This window comes from Lotus japonicus, chromosome 2 (assembly GCF_012489685.1).
Source record: "Lotus japonicus ecotype B-129 chromosome 2, LjGifu_v1.2".
In the NCBI taxonomy this organism is placed as follows: domain Eukaryota; kingdom Viridiplantae; phylum Streptophyta; class Magnoliopsida; order Fabales; family Fabaceae; genus Lotus; species Lotus japonicus.
In genome coordinates, this window is record NC_080042.1 from 66,079,396 (window position 1) to 66,100,428 (window position 21,033).

The window sequence follows — 21,033 nt, forward strand, 5'->3', positions numbered from 1 at the left end:
TAAATCTTTAACAATATTCTTATAAGAATATTTGTTAATTTACATTTGTCATCTAATATTAATGGTCAAGTAATTCAATCATTGTGTCTCACTTTAGAGGGTAAGCCGGTAAGTAAGTCATCATAATCACTCATTGAGTTATTTTATTGAATTTTGTAAGTAGATCATTATATTATTGGTTGTGATATTTTTTCATTTTAGAAGAGTCAAAATTCACATATATGAGTTTAATTTTCTTTTTGTACATGCTTTTTACGTACTTTTTAATCAATAAGCTTGCTGAAGTCATTTATTGGTTTTGACCTTTAGCAATATTAATGGGGTACTTTTGCTGCGGAAGTGCACAGCTTAGTAGGCTGTCTATAGCTACTAAAATACTAAAAGAAAGGAAACAATGATTTCACACATATTCTACTCACATTCACATCAACATGAGGATTGAGGAGGATATGAGAGGAGAGAAAAATGAAAGGTATAATATAATGAGTGATGTGATATGAAAAAAAATTAAATATGAGAAAAAATTGGTAGAAATATGCGAGAGAAATTAAAGTTGATGCAAACATATCTAAGTACAGTATAATTAAGTTTTACACAATTATTCAATCTCATTCTCTATTTTACTAGCTTATAATTACTTTTTACACTATCAGTGTATATAAATTAATCTCTTAAAAGAAATATTAAGAAATACTCAAGTTCAAACTTCCACATATTTGATTTTGAATTTTCGACTTTCGTTCTCAGAAATCTACCTTATCTTGCTATTGTTCAAAGTTCAACCCTTTATCTCTATGAAAGTATTTAATTGCGCTTGAATCATGCATTATAAGCACACGAATATCATAAAGTGACAAGATAACTTATAGTTATTAAATTAAGCATAATATCATTATCATGAAAATCACACCTCTTAATTCTTATATTAATTTGAAGAGTCTACCAAACGTCTTATATTAATTTGAATCGTTGCACTAATGTGTATTATTAAACAAATTCAGACTACAACAAACCCACAACGAAGAAAAATGTAATATTTTGTAGATTACAATTACGTAGTAAATCAAAATCGAAACCTAATCCAATACTATTTAATAATAATAATGTAATGTACAAATCACACACGTAATGGTTGGTGGGGGTACCTTTTGAAAATTAATAGAAAGTAGGGTCCATGCCCACTAGGTGGAAGGAAAAGGCCCATTTCGTCGTGTTATGCTGTTGGCACCGTGACACTTGGTGAATAAGTCCAATGACCACCTTTTCCGCCATTAAACCTTTCTTTTATTCTTTTAAACCTTTTTTTAACTTCACGAATCATGAACAATCCATACCTTTCTTTCCTCCCAATAAGACAACTACCGGCACCGCCACATGCAATGCACACGGGAACATATATACTCTATAGAGGCAGTTCAGTAGGGTAATTGCCCTTGTGCAAAGGCAATATGAAAAGGGTTGAGTTGGGTCCGATGAGTAGGGGTGAAAATAGGTTGCGTTGGACTAAATTTTGCACAAATAGGTTTAATATATTTACAAAATTTAAGGTCTGAGTTTGATTCACTTATTTAAACTCACTTATTGTCATGAGCTTTTTTCTAATTAGTCTAATATGACATTCTTGAATATCTCGTTGATCTGTTAGCTTATTTAAAAGCCTTCTCCACAATAAGAAATTTAAGTAGATCTGGCCAAGTAGTTGATGAACTAAAATATATAAAAAAAGTTGGTTAAAACTATTTATAAAAGATAGGGAAAAGATTGAGGATGGTGTACGATCGCACATATATATGATTTTGCTCTTAATGTGCGACCTAGATTGTTGCGCGAAGGTTGTCTTAGGTGCTAGCTTGCATGTTTTGATGATTAATCTTGGATCCTGTCATCTCTATCTTGGGGCTTTTGAGGCGGATGGCTTTAGGTTTCTTCTCTTTTGAGATTTTGGAGCTCTCATCAGTGAGGCTTTTGGACCCGCAGATGATTTTCTTGTGTCAATGTGGTCGGTTTTTTTTATCGGCAAATGTTAGTTGTTAGTAATGTTAGTGGTCGGTGCTTATTTTCTATGGGTTTAATTTTTTTAATTGTTACAACTGAGTCCTCAATCTCTATCATTCTACTTTAAACTCTTAAACTCTCACTTTTGAAGAAAAATATTTACAAACCAAATCAATTTAGTCGGGTCGGTTAGCTCTGACGGATTCAGCCAGTTTCAGACTGAAAACATCCATTTCATTCGGTCAAAATCACCAAACCTTCAGATATGTCGTCGTCCGTTCATCGGCGACGGGTGGTTCGAGTTCGGTTTTTTAGGCCAACGGTTTAGTCGGGTCGGTTAGCTCTGATAGAGAGTTTAAGCACAAAAAAATATAATGCAGAAGAAGGGGAAGATAAGGAAAAAGATGCAATTCTTTTCACTAAAATTCCATATTACAATACAAAAACGTACAATAACTCAAACCGGAACCAAATCAAATAGAAAAAATGGAAAATATAGGCATCTAACAACACTCTAAAAATGGGGCTTTCAGATATGGAATAATGGTGGTGGTACGTAGCAGTGTATTGTGGGACCTGTTGCGACGAGGGGAAGAGAGAAGTCGTGGTGGTGGTTGTGCCTCATGGGAAGAGAGACGTGGTGGTGGCAGCATAGAGGAGACGACGAACACGTTATGAGTTTTTCTTGGTGGTCGTTGTGCCTTTTGGGAAGAGAGAAGTGGTGGTGGCGGCGCAGAGGAGACGACGCGGCGCGAAAAGTGGTGGCTAGATTCAATAACTGTTTTACTTTCAAACTTTTAAATCGTATCACATATCAATCTATCACTTTAATGATTATATGCATATGCAAAATTGAGACATGACTAAATTTTCTTAATTTTAAAATTAGAGGAACATTATTAGCAAAAAAAACTATAGGAACTAAAATTACACAAGGGTTTTGGTTTTGGAGTTTTGTTTCCTCATGTTTTAATTTTCTTGTGTGTTTTTGGGATGTTGTATGAGGATTTTGGTGTGTTGGCTTTTGGGGTTTTCTTATGGTTTTGATACCCGATCTTCTTTGATTTTAATGGATGAGCACTGTCAGTGTAAAGAAGTTTTATACTGTCATCTAATTATTGTATGTCATGTGGGATAAATGTTTATATTCTTCATTTATTTTAATTAAATTACAATTATAGTTTTTAATGGCGGAAAACTATTGGACGTCTGTGTAAAAAGAAATTACACCTAAGGTGTATCTTCCCTTTTCTCTTCTTCTTTTATGAATAATATTTGAGCTTTTCAAAAGAAACTAATATATACAGCACATGACCAAGCTTTTGGTTTTGTTAGTTATGGTTTTACATAAATACAAATTAATGGTGCTACCAATGGTATAGGCATAGTTGAGGATGGCTTCCACAACTTTTTCCAGAACTCCGAAAATTTATTATCTAAAGTTGCAAGTTGTCCGAAACTAAAGTGAAAAGGCATGAATTGTTGGAGCAAAATGCATTCAACAAAGCACACTAAAGCAAGTTTTAATGAAGAATGTCGCAATCCAACACATTAAAGCAACCATCTAACGTCACAAAATTGTTCATTACAGAAGTTGAGAACTGATCCGTAGGAACAGAAAGTTAGTTAGGAAATTTAAAGCTATGTAGTAATGAGAGAAAGGGTGTTTCTCTTTGTTGCGTGTGAAAATGCTGAATAGAAACATAACCAACCTTTTCACTCTGGTCCCAAAAAAAATCTGCTTCTGGGTCTATTTTCATTAATTGGCCGGTTCCTAATATTGCTACTTCAAATGTGAGTATGTGACCCAACTAAGCAATTTTAATCGTACTTCTTTTAATGGCAACTTTTCTTCCATTCTTTCCATGGGAAAAATATCCACACCCACCTTCAAGCCATGCCAATCAATGGGATCATAGGGCCGGGATCATATGTGGAAGAGCCTGTCCCATAAATGCTTATATTACTCCGACAGAACTGAGGTCTGATTAAAGTTATGTTTGTTGACTGAATTAGTGCATGGTTTGTTTAACTCACTTTTAGTATTTAAGTTAGAAGTCTGATGACAATCCATATTTGGATGGGTAGTTGCCTGGCCCAACAAAAAATAATAAAATAATTGGAAAAAACTTAGAAAATTAAAAAAGTTATCAGTTTGAACTTAAAAAAAACATGAATGTAATATTAAATAAAATTAAAAGTAATCATAATCATCACAAATAATAAGTCGTCAAATCCTAGTCTAGGGATGACCTGGAAAATTCGGTGGATTGTGATCTTACATTGGGACTCCAGCTTCTAAGCACAATTGCATGATGGGAGTAGGAAATGCCAAGGGATATTACCATGTTATGTGTATGTATCTAGTACGCTTATCATATTTGTTAAAGTGAAAGTGAATGAGGCCCAGTTTGGAAGAGCTTATTTAAGCTTATCTGACAGCATAAGCTCTTATGCCAGTGTTTGAGAGGGCTTATGCAAACAGCTTATATTGATAAAGTTGATTACAGTATCCTTGTTAAGAGGGGTTGTTTCTCAACTTTATATATATATATATATATATATGTGGAATGCTAACTTACTCCTACTTGATTTTCTGAAGGAGTAAGTTAGCACCCAATACCTTTTTAGAATGACAAAAAACCCAAAACTCTCTTCTTAAAGTCAACTTTAATTGAAGGGTACTTATGTAATTTCGTTTCCAATTTTTAATTTAAAAAATTATTTCTTTCTCATCATTACATTTCCAACTTTATTTATGGTTAAGATTAAATGCTAATTAATGATTATGTGACTTTTTAAAAAAGTCATGTGACTTTATGTTTTAATCTTGATCATTGATCTTAGATCAAACGGTCACGATTTAATGCTCTCATCTCTCACAATAAACATTGCTCTCACTTGATACGCCCTATATATATATATATATATATATATATATATATATATTCTATTTTGCTTTAAAAAAAACTCTAGGTTAATCCTTTGAACAAACAAAGGAGATGATCGTCTGAATTACTTCATCTTCTTTCTCGTAAAAAGAAAATGATTAAATTTTTTGAAGGATTTTCAAGCGTGTAAAATTATGGTTCAAAACAAAACCTTTATGTGAAAAATAAAAAATCAAAATTTATTTTAATTCACACAAATTTTGATCATATTTCATATTCATTTTGCATGTGTCTTTCTATTCTAGAACTCTCAAGCATATTTTTCCTTCATATGTTTGCAATTGGCCTAACTCATCACTCTTTTATTGAAATAAGACATCCTTGTGTCTTCCCTTGAACTGGCCTCACTACCTGCCCATCCTCTATATCTCGCAACATTTGACTGAGTGTCCCGTATACCCATTCCCTTGCCTCCCAAATGACTGAGGAAAATACCAGAGTAAAGTGAAATTAGAGAAGATAGAAGAAAATAACTCCACATAAAGTATAAGAAAATTAGCAAATCATGCACACTTTTATGGAAATTGTCGTTGACAAAATCATGCATGGCCGATTTAAAAAATAAGAAAATGGGAAGAAGAAATCATGAAGAAAAAAGATAACACACAATATATCATGGAAAAGTGAAGAGAAGAAGTGCATACATGCCTGCGCAAATGATGAATTTCTCTGGAGAAGTAGAATCCTTGGAGGAAAAAAATCAGGGGAAGATTAGATGAAATCATGGGGAAAAGATAGCACAATATTTTTTGGTAAATCGGAAAGATTAATTGCACCAGCAAGAAATCGATCCCTGAACCTCTCCCTATCCAACCCATATGTCTCTCAGCTCCTACCACTTGAGTTATCCTACGGGAACAAAGATAACACAATTAATTATAGTAGGGAAAATAGAAAAGAAGAATAACACAAAGCACTTGTACAAATGTTTGCTTTCTTTCGGGAAGTAGAAGACCTGGGAAAAAAAAACTGTAAATGATAGAATACATTATCTCATAGGTAAAGAGATTAAAAGAAGTGTACAATGCACCTAGTGAAATTGAAAAAAATGATAAGGATTGAGTGTTATTTTTTCATATAAAAGGAGAAGAGGAGGAGAAAAAAGTGTGTGTAGTAGAATAGGACGTGAAAGTCTTTATCTATATAATGAATATGTGTTGAAGAGGAATGAATTTGTATTTCAAAACGCGTATAGAATTGAAGATTCATGATTGTTGAGATTTCTCTAGTTCAAAATATATGTTTTGAATTGGAATTTAAATTTTGGAATTTTTGTGAAATTTGAGAGCCAACCAATTTGATTCATATGTTAAAACCTTAGAAAAGTTAGAAATCACTTTGATTGATTGCTATATATTAAGAAATAAATTAGTATAATTTGAATCATAGTAGTTGGTCAAAACTACAATAGCCCAGTAACTCGAGATGCTAGCCATATAAGAGATTCTACACCTTTCGCGTGACTTACTCATTGAATGTTTTTGTGTAATCTAATTTTTGTTTGGCTATACCAAGTAAAAAAAAATTTATTTATCTTCTCTCTTATCTATCAAAATAGATTTTCATGATAAGCTCATTAAATTAGCTTTTCCAAATAATTAGTTTTGAGTATTTTTCAAATTTTTTTCTTTTTCAAAAAGTTGAAACAAACATCTTTACATTTTAAAAAAGTGGTTTTCTAAAAAAATAAGCTGAAACAAACACACCGTAAAGTAGTTTTTCTAAATAATTTATTTCCAATTTTTTTTCATTAAATAGTAATAATGGTTAGATCGATAAGTAATTACAAATTTGAAATTTTGTACATTAATTAGCATTAAATTGATTAATTTTGAATAAACTTATTATTTTATTGAAAGTATTAATTTTTTGAAAACGTGAATAGTGTTTAAAGCAACATTTATGTTTTTTTTTAAATGAACATTTATGTTATTTAGTCAAAATTTGATTAAATTTAATTGATAATTAATTATAGTAAAGGAAATTAATTTAGTATTAGGAATCAATAACAATTTCTAAATTTGAATTGTAATTAAAAATTAATTGTTTAGTTATGATAGTAAATAAAATGTAGTAATTAGTATGATGAATTAATGTCAATCTTCAAGATTTGAAATGAGTAGTTAATGGTATAAAAAAAACAAATGGAGTTAACAATGTAATATAATTTGAAATATTTTTGTTAGCCCGAATTACGCAGACCATAAAAATAAATATCATTACCTAAAATATGATACCTGGTTATCGATTTAGAATGGTTTAGAGCGAAGCTTCTAGCACTCTGATTCCTTTCACTGCACCATCCCACATGTAAGTCAATGATTTTCAGAAATTAATGTTGGGACCTACTGCAAAAATATGTGCCAATATTTTTTTTATTGCAAAGTACAGAAATACCATCTGAGCGTGGAGAATTAAGCAAGCGTGCATGATTAATTAACTGAAGGTAACCACTATTTCACATTGCTTGACGTAGAATTAATTGCTAATTATAACCACTATAGAATGATGTGTGTCTCAAATATAAATTATTTGTTTTATTTGTTGAAGTTTTAGCAAAAAAAAGCAAAATTTTTAAAAAATTGATTTTTTTTTCATTTTTGAATTTAGAAAAGGTAATTAATTATATCCATTAACTTTAGGTATTAATTAGAGTCATTAATAACAATTATAAGGATAAAATGTTTAATATAGATTAAAATTTCGGAAGAATAAATCAAACTTAATAAAAACATGATGATTATTTTCCGATTTACCAAAACATCATGATGCCGGTAAAAAAATATTTATTTGATTTGAAAACATTCATTTTCTCATCTAACTCATCCAACAACCAATAATATTAATTATATTTTCAACAATTATTATAATGAAGAAAGTTAAATTTCAAATGTAAAATTAATATGATATTTCCTTCCAATATATTTTTTAAAAAAGTTAAATATATTTTTTAAAAACATGTTAAAGACATAAATTACAGGTTAGGAAATAATGATATTTTAAATTAAAATTTTCAATACTTATTATCAACATTGCTGTTGGAGTTGCACAAACAAAGGATTCCAATTTTTGTTGTGTATCATATTTTTTAATTTGTAATAAAAAAACTAATGTTAGATTTATTTTTAAAATAATTCCAAGTAATTTTTATATTTAAAATTTTAAAAATGAGAAAAAGATTTCGAAATAATCCTTTTTTTTAAATAGATTTCGTAATATTACTTTTTTTAGAGAGAGATTTCGTAATATTACTTGAATTGTCACAAACTTTCAAAAATATACATTCAAGTGTATCATATATGATAAGGAATTATTAATAATAAATGAAATTAAATAGGGTGAGAGATGAAATATGTTGTAACAAAAAAGTGGGATGTCTTTTTTTTTGGAGGGAAAATTGATGGTTTTGGGGGTGCCATGTAGCATAGGTTTCTAGAAGAAAACCTTCTTTTCTTAAGAAATCCCTCGCCATGATCATTCTCTCTTTTTTGTTTCTTGTTCTTTGTGATGTGTCTCTAGCGAGAAACGTGAAGACCACATCAAACCAGAACCATAAGAGTACTTACATAGTACATGTTGCGAAGCCCCAAATGCCATAAAGCTTCAATCACCACTCGGCTTGGTTCGAATCGACTTTGAAGTCAGTTTCTAACTCAGCAAAAATGATCTACACCTATGACAAAGCTATTCATGGATTCTCAACAAGGTTAACACCAGAGAAAGCACATTTGCTGCAAGGAAGAAAAGGGATTCTAAAGGTGCTGCCAGATGAAGTCTACAAGCTCCATACAACTCGAACCCCATTGTTCCTCGGGCTTGATAAAATCACTGCAAGCACATTCATCCAATCCAACATAGGACATAGTGATGTCATCATCGGAGTCATAGACACAAGTGTTTGGCCTGAGAGCAAGAGCTTCGATGACACCGAGTACGGACCCATCTCTAGCACCTGGAAAGGAAAACGCGAGGTAGATGCAAATTTCACAGCCGCCAACTGCAACAAGAAACTAATCGGTGGCAGGTTCTATAATAGTCACACCAAGTTCTATAATAGTGGCTTGGTGGCCTCGGTGGGCCCAAATGGTAATTCTATAGATTCTCTCTCTCCGCACGACGAATGATGGTCACGACACCCACACTACAAGCACTATTGCAGGCTCTTCGGTGCAAAACGCGAGCCTCTTCGATTATGTTGCTGGAACAGCACGTGGGATGGCTCCACGCGCTAGAGTTTCCGTCTACAAGGTTTGCTGGAAGGAGGGTTGTACTACTTCAGACATACTGGCTGCAATAGACCAAGCCATCGTTGACAACGTGAATGTCCTTTCCTTTCACTCGGAGGTTCTCCGTCCGATTACTACAAAGATAGCATTGCGATTGGAGCGTTTTCGGCAATGGAGCATGAGATTGTTGTGTTTTGCTCCGGCGAGAACAGTCGTCCTAAACCTTCTTCTATCACTAATGCGGCACCTTGGATTATCACTATGGGAGCAGGAACAATCGATCGAGATTTCCCTGCTTACGTTAGACTCAGAAATGGAAAAAACTATTCTTGTGTGTCCTTTTACAGTGGCAACAAATTGCCAGATAAACCCATTTTACCACTTGTCTATGGGAGGAGTGTGGGATTTAGAGGAAATTGTGAGCCAGAAAGCTTTTTGACACAAAAAGTCAAGGGAAAGATCGTGGTGTGTGATCGCGGATTAGATGATAGGGTGTCGAAATCAGTCGCGGTGAAATCCGCCGGCGGTTCGGGCATGGTGTTGGCCAACGATGCAGCTGAGGCGGGGGATCTGAGGGCGGATCCATTTGTTTTGCCAGGACTTATGGTGGACGCAAAAGCAGGTGAAGCCATCAAGCAGTACTTGACTTCTGATCCAAAACCGACAACAACGATTGTGTTTGAGGGGACAAAGGTCGGGATCGAGCCTTCCCCTTTTGTTGCGTTGTTCAGCTCCAGGGGCCCAAATCCTATCAGCACCAAAATATTGAAGCCTGATTTGATCGCGCTAGGTGTCAACATCTTAGCTTCATTTACCATGAATGTGAGTCCTACTTCTGTAGATTCAAATGAAAGGCGAGTGGATTTCAACATCTTGTCAGGCACGTCCGTTCATCCAGATTGGAGCCCTGCCGCCATTCAATCTGCGATGATGACAACAGCTTATTCGACTTACAAGAATGGTAAGCCATTGTTGGACGGGGCAACTGGAAAACCAGGGACACCGTTTGATTTTGGCGCAGGACATGTGGACCCAGTCACTGCACTTAATCCTGGGCTTATTTATGATTTGTCGGCGGATGATCATATGAATTTTCTCTGTTCGTTAAACTACACGCCCGAAATGATTGAACTCGTGGCGAAGCGAAAATATGTGTGCGATGGAAAGATACACTACTTTAATACCCTTCATTTTCTGTGATTTTTGAAGCTGGTAACAATGGTATGCAGGTTAAGGAAATGCGAACTCTCACCAATGCGGGTGCCGCGGGAACGTACAAGGCATCAGTTCAGACAGATATCCCAAGCGTCAAGATCACAGTTGAACCGGAAGTGTTGAGTTTTGGAGTAAAAGAAAAAAAAGTCCTATACAATACATTCAACGCATCAGGTGTGAAGCAACAGAAAACTCCAGGGTTTGGACGTTTAGAATGGTTCAATGGAAAGAACATTGTTCGAAGTCCTATCTTATTTAGTTGGGATCAATGACTGAAAGCTCCATGAAGCTTGACGATCAAAGCCACTTCACTAACTGAAGGAAGAGTGTCTTGGTTGGCCAATGGTTATGGTTATAGCCAGAATAATACATTTGAATCTATATAATAACAAAAGATCTTGTACTATATTGTTGGAGGTTAGTGAAAAGGGATTTCTTTTTGCTTCTACTCTTATGATATATGATAATCGTTCTCCTACTAATTAATCAATTTACTGGATATGATAAGTTTGATACTGTTGCTATTGAATTGTTGAAAGCCTCTAGATAGCTAGCTAGCTTGCAGAGGAGTAATTCCATTTTCAGCTTTGGAAATAAAATGAAAGCACTAATTGTCTAGTTTTTTTGTTAAACAAGAATTTGTTTAATACTTCAATGGTAATGTTGTTTGATTTTTGTTCTGTATTTTCTTTCACCAATATCAGATTAATAACGACTTTTTTTCTTGAACAATCATGCTCTTTTAGCTGAATAATAGCTCTTTATATATAAAGGAATATCCACTTGTGTAGTCCTTGTGTGTTGGTTTCCATGAGGTTGTAAGGCTGCCCTCTTCAATTTTTATTATTTTTCAAATTCTACACGTTAAGGGTCCACCTAATATGCACCACTTTTTAGTGGTGTAACATTGCACCACTATGTTAATTATCCATTTTACCCCTGTTCAAAAAATTAATCCCATCAAAATCCACCCGGTAATACCAATATTTTTTTCTTTTTATAAAATAATTTTTTTAACAGGGGTAAAATGGACAATTGGTATAGTGGTGCAAGGTTGCACCACTAAAAAGTTGTGCATATTAGGTGGCACCACAAGTTGGTAAGTTAAATGTATCAAATCAGTTTTATTGGATCATACCCTCTCTTTTTTTTTTTCTATGGAAAGAAGTTTCAACTCCTTTGTTTAGTAAACGTGTGAAGCACTTCATATCTATTGCTAAAGCCTGGGGAATGAGGTAATTTTCTTCTTTGTGTTCCACTCTATGATCCTGGATTTTTTTAGGATGATTGTTTGATGTCAATGTCATATATTTCTACTGCATCAGATAAATTATTGGTTTTAGAATATTATATAGTAGCACAGTCAAAGTAGCTGCTACTAAGTGCTAAGTGCTAGGTGAAGTCCTCAGATGGTGGTATGAGCAATTTTCTATCTGTTGGGTAAGACCATGTTGTGTTTCTATGTTCTACTGCTGTTCAGAATGAAATAAGCTTGAACTTGGGTATACTCTTTAGACGCATTGGAACCTTGAAAATGTATGCAAACATATACGAGAGGCAATCTAGTTTAGAGGGTAAAGTAAGCTATCATAACCCTCAATTAAAAAAATCATTGATTGAGATTATAATCATATATTTACACATGAATAACAAACTATGGTGTTCTTTAAATCTTAACCATTCATTTCTCAATCAATGGTTGTGATTGCCAAAACCAAGGGAAAAGGTTTAATGGTATAAAGCTAGTGGATGAAAATTATGCATATTTTTGTTGAATCACTATACGAATATTGTAGTTGGAACATAAATGCTTTTTACTCAAAGGAACAAAAGAAAGTAATAAAAAAAACTTGAGGTGTTCACTGACTCTCAAGGTCAACCTATAACTTACATAATGCTCTATCACACTCTACCAATATACCTATTGGTTGAAGGAGAATTGAAGAACTAATGACGCTTTCATACATGCATGATTTCACCATTCCCAAGTCCCAACAAGTACATGGATGCAACCAATCTGATGTTCACAGCCAAAATATCATTCTATTTGAGGAACAGTTACTAGCCTTTCCATCATCTGAAGCTGATCATAAGGAGCAATCTGCATCATATGGCACAGGTCAAAATTGATTAGAGTACAGTTACTTAACACTAAAGCACTAACAATGATTGCATGTGTTCAGAACTGAGGGGCTTCAGTTATTAAACCAGCCAGCAAAAATATTGTTTTAATTGCCTAAATTTGATGACTATCACTAACAATGGCACAGCGTTAACATGTCAACACCATCTGGTGTTCTATTGTTAGGTTTGAAAGGCTACTTTCCTAACATAAAGCCTAGTCTAAACCTTATTTCTAACTAAGAACAATTGATAGGATAAGAATTTACAATTTAAAGCTTTCATTTTGCTGGGAATTATCACATTGATGTGTATATCACCTGACTAAAACCATCAGGCCAGGTTATCGAAACTGCGTAATTTCCCATTGGCCGAATTTCTTCAGGTTCAATATCATTAGGAACATCACTGTACTGCAATTTCTGCTCCCCTGTCCATTCATCCTGTTTAAAAATAAAATTAGCTCCTGATGAGACAGATACCTAAATTGAGTGTGACATGCAAAAGATCCATGCATACATGACATTAAACCAACCAACCACAGATTACTGGTCAGGGTGCAATTTTTCTCCTTCGAAAGCAACATTTTTTTACTTTGTTTTGTATCTCCGATATTCAAAGCATCTGGTATGGACTTTTCTGTCACAACTATCCAGTCTCATCAACCAGCCACTTTACATGCCTGATTAGCATGACGTTCAACTTCCACTCGAAGTTTACTTTGACTTTTCAAGTCAAAATAGAAATAGACTACAGATTAGGAATTTCAGTTTTCACTGTCAATAGCTTATTGAATTGAAATGATAAAAGCAACACATTGAAGAGTCAAATAATATGTTAGCATAAAATAATTTACTCCTCTTAATAGTTTGCTTTGTACATCAGAGTTAGTTATTGTGTTATGCAGTAACCTTTCTAATCAATCCTTTCATTTTGTTTTTATTTTTCTTTCTCTACTTTTCATAACTTACCAGTTATTGCAGCCAAAATATTTGCTTTGGTGGTAAATGATAAATAGTTCCAGATTTCTAGCAGTAACCATATAGGATTGTTCCATCGTCCTCATGTGTATTGAATGTTAGCAGAGTACAATTTACACCAGGTTAATTTTGGAGTCTAAATATAACTGAATTATTTAAAAATATCTGTTAAATATCCACATACCACACTCTGAGCAGAGCGATCATTCCGTCTCACTGTTGCAGGATGCAGAAAGAATTGTTCATCTGAATCCGGTACCTTCACTTTAATTGCCTTGAAGGATTTATCATAGGTGACAGCTGTTGAAACTGAATTGAAAGTAAAGAAATTTTAATCACAGAAAAACTACGAGAAACTTAAATTTTGTATTAAAATACATTAAGTACTAGATATCTGGAAGTTCTTATATACTAGTAGGGGTGTCCAGTAGCTTGATTGATTAGGGTTGCAGAACAGCCCAAACTTCAGCCTATTATATTTTTACCTTCTATAACTCAACCACATCCTAACGAAGAAATAAAAACTATAACCAATATCATATAGAACAATGTTGGGTGGGGTTGGTTTATGGGGTTAGTCCTTGCTCCTTGGCAAGATGGGTAACAATTGTGATGTAAGTTTTGAAATTGGCGCTGTAATGTTACCCTAGGCAACGAACACAAATTGATCAGTGATCAAAAAATTAAAATATAATACCGGTCGCACGTTAACAACTAGCTTCAGTAGCGTTATTAATAGATTTGATATTGATAAGATGCTTTTTCTTCTCAAATATCATCAAGTGAGAAGAGAATATACCTTGTTGGCGAATTTTGGCACACTGCTGCACAACACAAACTCCTAGATTTTGGAATATCTTGGAAACTTCACCTTGAGGATCAGCAACCACTTCAGGCATTCCACTATCTCCAGAAGCAGATAGCTGTGACAATAATCCAAATAAACTAGGCTTGTTCTCAAAACTTAATTTGCATTCAGCAATGCAGCAAGAACATTGAGGAGTTGAGACTGGTATAAACAAAATCTTCAAAGAACTAAACTAAGCTCAATATATAATTTATGAGTTGCAAAACATTGCTCCTATAAAATTTCAATTCAGCAAGCACAGGAGCACCTATTTTGGAGATTTACTACGGTAAAAACATATCAAACACAAAATGCATTCCATCTTCCAGATGAATATTAAACAAGTATACTTCAATTTTCCTATTTTTATAATCTTCCTCTCTTCTACATATAATTTAAACATTATATCAGGATGGACTATGGTTTGGAAAGGCCTGTTAAAAAAAAAATGGAAAGGAGAAAGAAAGGGTGAGTCTTAGTTAACTCAAGATCAGTACTTAATTTTATTGAGTTGGTAGAAGTTCAGAATTTTGTAGAACTTGAGACTGCTCTTCCGGTAAAATAGCTGCGGAGTGTAGTAGAAAAGAACTTCTATGGAGGAGGAAAGTGGAAACAAAAAGTGGTCTTTATGGAGGAAGATCATCTGAAAGAATTCGCATTCTCTATCAAAGTCCCTGTGTCTGGGTAAATAACAATGATGCTTGGTTCAGGTGGCACACTTTATGTAATGTCACGATGAAGTGCTGCATCCCACTTTAATAACCCTTGCATAATTGAGGGTCGGAAATGGTGGACTATTGTCTTCAACTCGTCTAATTCGTTAAATGTGCAAGATAAGTGACATTTATCTGGTAGTATAAAAGATGGAGAGCAGAAAGTTTAAAGTATACAAAGAAGAAGTAACATGAGACATACAGTTGGTCTAATAGGGAGATCAAATAGATGAGGTATTCCAAACTGCTGAACAACCTGCAAATATGATCAAACCATCAAGCATGTGCCATAGAGTATAAACAGTACATAGCTATTTATTATACTAAGTAATCATGAACATTTCTATATGGTTGTTCCTTAAATATGATGAAGCAGATAAAAAGTAAACAATCAGAGAGGTTATCCATGCCTCAGAACCTGAACCTCTACCAAATGGGTAATATCGTTTGCCATCAGCATCAAAATGACACATGTTCTCCACAACAGCGACGCAAGGAACCTTTTGCATTAACAAACAAAAAATATACATAAGTATCAAATGTAAACAATGTTATGTATGTGTGACTCAAATATGAGTGGCAAACACTTTGACATAAATATGAGTGGCAAACACTTTGACATACTTCTTCTTTTTTTGATATCAAAGAGGAAGGATTAACAAAAAAAAAGTGTAAGAGAGCTACAAGCATACGATTGAAAACAACAAAATGGAACAATTATGTTGTCAAATTGTAGAATAGCTACCTTAAGTTTTGAAAACATCCGAACTCCTTTTGCAACATCAATGAATGATAACTTTTGAGGAGTGGTAACAATTACAGCAGCAGTTAATGGGACTATCTGAAGATATATGCAACCAAAGCAAAATTGCATGAGATTTGGAAAATAAAAAAAAAACATTAACAAACAGACAAGGGACACCATATGGGCTTCATAAGCCAAATGTGATAGAGATGGCCAGATTTCACCCAAAAGGTGATCGACAGGCCTAAATTTCAGCTCAATATCAGTACAGAAGTAATCGGGCAGGCTTGATTTCAGCTCAATGGTGATCAAGCTGACCCGACTCAATGAGCCAAATTGAAATTTGAAACAAGAGGAAGGAATAATGAGAGAGAAGAAATTATTAAATAGAACAGATTAATATTAGTCTACCAGTCCAGAACCTGGCATAAAGTGAGCTGAATATCTCCAGTTCCAGGAGGCATGTCAATAACAAGGTAATCCAGCTCGCCCCTACATTGCATAAAACAAATCAAGGCTACATATCAATCAGAAACCATCTTCCATATAATTTCTTAAGAGGATTAAAAGTAAAGTTCATAATATGAATGTAATTTATATATTCTTCAATAAATACTCGGGTGGGTCAATAATATATAATAAAGAAAACAGCATCACACAATCGATCTAATGCAAAATCATAAAAAATTGGCATGGTTTGTTAAGCCAACATAGCATAAGTGTTTGTTTTAAGCTTTTCAGAAATGTATACCACTCAGTAGTAGTAAGAAGTTGGTTAATGACTCCAGAAACCATGGGGCCACGCATTATTGCACGTCCTTGCCCAGCAAATCCAAAAGAGACCAGCTTGACTCCCATGTACTCAGTTGGAATTATGGTCTTCTTCTCTGGATTCTGCAGCAATACTCTTAAAAAATGACGTTTGCAGCACTTTACTCAACTACATCTCAAAAATCAATTGATTTATCATTTATTACCATTTCTAAGATTCGACTTTCAGGAGAGACCATAGTTGGTAAGCTTGGACCATAAACATCAGCATCGAATATACCTACTCTAGCACCCATATCAGCCAAAGTGTATGCAAGGTTTACTGCAATAGTTGATTTTCCCACACCCCCCTGCAAATTTTGACATAAAAGGAATTCATGACATGAAACACAAATCACGGTAGATAAATTGGCATATAGTTCCAACTAGCAAAGCTTTTAGCTTCAACCCATGGTTGAAACACTATAGTTGTATTACTCTTTTAGAAGCATTCTTCATATGAATTTAAAAGGAAAAGAAAAAATCTACAAAGTTGGAAGAGACGCATTCAGTTTAGGAAATCTTCAGATGCTATATATCAAACTACTTTGCATAAAAAAAAAACTATATTTAACTCATTTACATACCACAAAGTCTTCAATAAACACGTGTAAAGGACAAACTTGTGGAAAACATATGACAGGACAGCACCACAAATCATGGAAAACAACTTAATATGAACGAACAAATATGATGAAGGAAAAACCTCCCAAGAAGATCAACCTTGCAACTGGACACAGCTATAATATTTGAAATTGTCTGTAGACCTGCTGGAAGTTGTTCTGCATATAAAGGTCTAGCTGGTTGTGCAGACATTGTGACTTTTACATTCTTGACCCAAGGGAGCATTGCTACCACTTCATTTGCCTGCTTCTCAAACTGCAATACATATATACTCATTTATAGTCTCAATAAAGTATCAAACTCAAACATCACATGTAGCGATGGGGAACGGGACATAATCAAGTAGGAAACGTTCTTGTCTTCATAAGGGAAAATAGATGCATGATTTTATTTATTATCCCAGCTCTGTGAAGAATTTACAGAATAAAAAATCTAGCATGACAACCTACATCAGCTACAGATCAAACAAGGCAACTGTGTCATTTACCATGTCCTTGATTGGACATGCTGGTGTAGTGAGCTCTAACCGAAACGATACCTGAGATCCAAAGGAAAATCTTTTGGTGAGAATATTATCATTTACATGTATTTTGGAGAAAGTTTCAGTCTTGTGCTTTTAGACCTCTCCAAGATTTTTATCAGTCACTAGATCTTTCACAAATCCACAAGTTACAATATCTGTTCCAAAGTCGGGATCAATGATCTGAGACAAGGCTTTCAACACATCTTCCTCAGCTGTTCCAGTTGATATTGAAGAATTGCCAACTGCATATTAGAAAGAAAGCGCTAAATGAAACCGAAAGTCTGGAATGACATTGAGTACGAAAACCCACAGAATTAACAAACGGAGAAACTGCAAGTATTCCATTAACAAAACTCTTTTTTTTGGTTATCTGGTAAGACTGAAGGCATGTGATTTTTTTATTTCAAGCATCTGTGATGGGAACTTTCAAACTTTTCCCGTACATGTCCACTATGATATGCAATCTCAGTTGTCTCAACCTTAGCATTCAAAAGTCTAAATCACTTGTTGAATGTTAAAATATGAACCAATGGAGCCCTTCTAAGAGAATTCTATTTGAATGTCAATCTACAACATTCAAATCCTTTATAGCAAAATTATTTAATATTACCCAATGATAGGTATGAAAATTGAAAAGCTCATTTACCAAAACGGTAAAAGTAAAAGTCCTAGCCAAGTGTCAACCGAGATATCATAAATTCCTAGAAAGAAAATTTGGATTGTCTTTTCATTTTTTTGTTTCTGACAGCAGAATAATATTATTGATTGAAGCTTTAAAACGTGGGAACACCCGTCCCACATAAGTATTTACATAAATGATTGACTATTATTTATGATTCATTACTTTGTATGAGTGTACAAATTGCCTCACCAGCCAAATCAGCCACTCTTAGCACTTAGCAGTATATGCCTTAAACTTTTAATCTGATCCCAAACCTTTACGATTTAGTGGTAAATGCCATTTCAAAAACAAATAATTCAACAAGAGATATTGACATTGAGCTGGTTAGACAACTATGTCTGCCAACAATACCAGGGAGATAAAGAGTTTCTACAGTCTCTACTCTCTGCCAATACAAGTAAGCTTGAATCTCAAACTTCATCCTCTGACAAACATCCTATTTGAATGCCTCTAAGATGTTAGTGAATTCATTGTACAGCAAGCTATCTCAGACCACTAACTTATACAGGAACCAGCAGAAAGAACACAAATTTTAATGCCCATAAGAATTAGAGTCTATATTCATTTCATCCCAAAATAAAATTATGCAGTTTTGCTCATTTATCAATCTTGCTAAGATTCTATAACAAGTTAGAAAAACTCTAGTGAGTTCAAAGTTGATCAAGCATTGGATTCACATTCATTGAGACATACCCAACAAACCCAGAACAAGAGTTCCATAAATTAAAACCACAATGATGATATTCTTATTCCTAATGCCCATAACCTTATTTACAAAACTTGAAGTAAATTCCAAAACTTTTGCACACAGTTGAGGCCCTGAACAGAAATTAATCATCTTCCATGCACAGAAAAGAAATCAAACTACCTTCAACAGAAGCAGCTCTGGCAGCACCGGAGCTCAAGGTAGCCCTTTTCTGAGTAGGAGTCCATAACGAACAAGGGTCTCTCTGGGACTGAAGAGAAGAATGAATGGCAAACAAAGGTGAAGACTTTACATTCACAGAAGGAAGCAAACCTGCAAAAAATCACATAGCATATCATTCATGTCAAAGGGTCATGACCCATGTTAGCTTGAGTTGAAAGAGTGTGAAGAATCAGTGGCATACCCCATGTTAACTGTGGTGGTTTTGAGGTTGGGATAGAAAGGTGAGGTGAAGATGGAGCATGAACAACTTGCATTGTGAGAGATAGAAGAAGATGAGTGAGTGACAGTTTGTGAGCCTCATGTTTCAGTTGCTACTTTATATTTTTTATTCTTCAAATTCAATCTGTTTTCTCAGCCAAGATAAACTTCAATAAAAAAAATTATTAGAATGAAATTTGCTTTGCATTTGCTAAATCATTGATAGGTACTCCACTCCTTCTTTTCACAAAATATCTTGAGAAAGAAGAAGAAATACATATATTTTTTTTGGTACAGAGAAAAAAGAAGAAATACATATATTAAGAAAATGTGTTTTCCTCTTGTAAAAAAAAATTAAGAAAATGTAAATAATATTGTTGATTTGTAAAAATTTATTATTTATTTTTCTTTTTTACATTTTCAATAGATTTTTATCTCTTCTCATCAATTAATGCTTCAGTGATGTAATATATGTTAAAAGTAGTTTTAATTGCACTTTTCATGTTTTTGGTTTGAATTATGCCAATTTTAGTCTCAACAGATTTAAGCCCTCAACATTTTTTATTATTACAAGTCCTTCAATCACTACTATCCTACTTAAAACTCTTTTTTGGGTGAGTTCAAGCTGTTCACCGCCGACAACAATAATTAAGTTTTTCATCACGGGTGCTTGCACTAAACGGTAAACGACTGGATACTATATGCGCTCCATTCCTATGGGAGGATTGAACTCCCGACCTCATGATTAAGGATCGAAGTGAGCAAACTACTACGCCACACATTGTGAGTATTCTACTTAATACTCTAAAGTCCTCACTTTTTTTTGGAAAGCTATTATAAATTGAATCAATTTTTCTTTTGTACTAAAAAAATCATTGAATTTCTTCTCATCAAAACTCAATAATAAAAATATTCAATTTTAATCACAAAATTGAAAATCTCAAATTTCTACTCCTAAACTTATTTATATCTTCATTTTAAATTGCATCATACATCCAATCCATCATCAATTTATTTGAAAAAAAAAAAGATTTAATGAGTTTATGCATATGAAAATTGAGTTCAAGGTTGAACTTGCTTAATTTTATAAATAGAGACTTGGTTAACTTAAAAAAAATTAGAGGGACTAACTTTCTGAATTTCCTCATCACCGTCCACTTAATTTTTTGACAGGGATTCTCGTCCACATCTCCGTCTCCACGAGACAATTCGCCAAGGTTGGGGCCCCAAATGGGGCAATCCCCGCAGGGTTCCCCATTTTCATGTGAAAATTGACATCCCTAATTCGACTCTAACATGATTGCCTCAGTAAAACGTACGTCTTATTTACACCATAAATAGTACTAAGTTGTGCTAGGAGTAAGAAAAAAAATAATACTGTAATTAATTTATCATAGTTGTAAATTTTAGAAAAACACCGGATGAAGTGACTAGTCTACCGAACAATTGTAAATTTTGATTACACCGGTTTAGTT

At 33.9% G+C, this 21,033-nt stretch overlaps 1 protein-coding gene and 1 pseudogene across 1 annotated transcript; one reads left to right on the plus strand and one right to left on the minus strand.

Moving 5' to 3' along the window:
- The first annotated feature begins 8,416 nt into the window (after positions 1-8,416).
- Positions 8,417-10,659, plus strand: LOC130736874 (subtilisin-like protease SBT1.7; annotated as a pseudogene).
- A 1,476-nt stretch (positions 10,660-12,135) lies between these two features.
- On the minus strand, positions 12,136-19,691 carry LOC130738930 (fe-S cluster assembly factor HCF101, chloroplastic). The gene is made up of 15 exons (XM_057591118.1): positions 19,542-19,691; positions 19,301-19,450; positions 17,850-17,992; positions 17,715-17,765; positions 17,327-17,482; positions 16,771-16,914; positions 16,545-16,687; positions 16,216-16,285; positions 15,794-15,889; positions 15,459-15,548; positions 15,251-15,304; positions 14,288-14,411; positions 13,673-13,797; positions 12,829-12,951; positions 12,136-12,488 (listed from the first exon to the last, which is right to left on the minus strand). The coding sequence occupies exons 1-15, from the start codon at positions 19,612-19,614 to the stop codon at positions 12,426-12,428; spliced, it is 1,605 nt and encodes a 534-aa protein (XP_057447101.1). The 5' UTR covers positions 19,615-19,691; the 3' UTR covers positions 12,136-12,425.
- Positions 19,692-21,033: the final 1,342 nt, after the last annotated feature.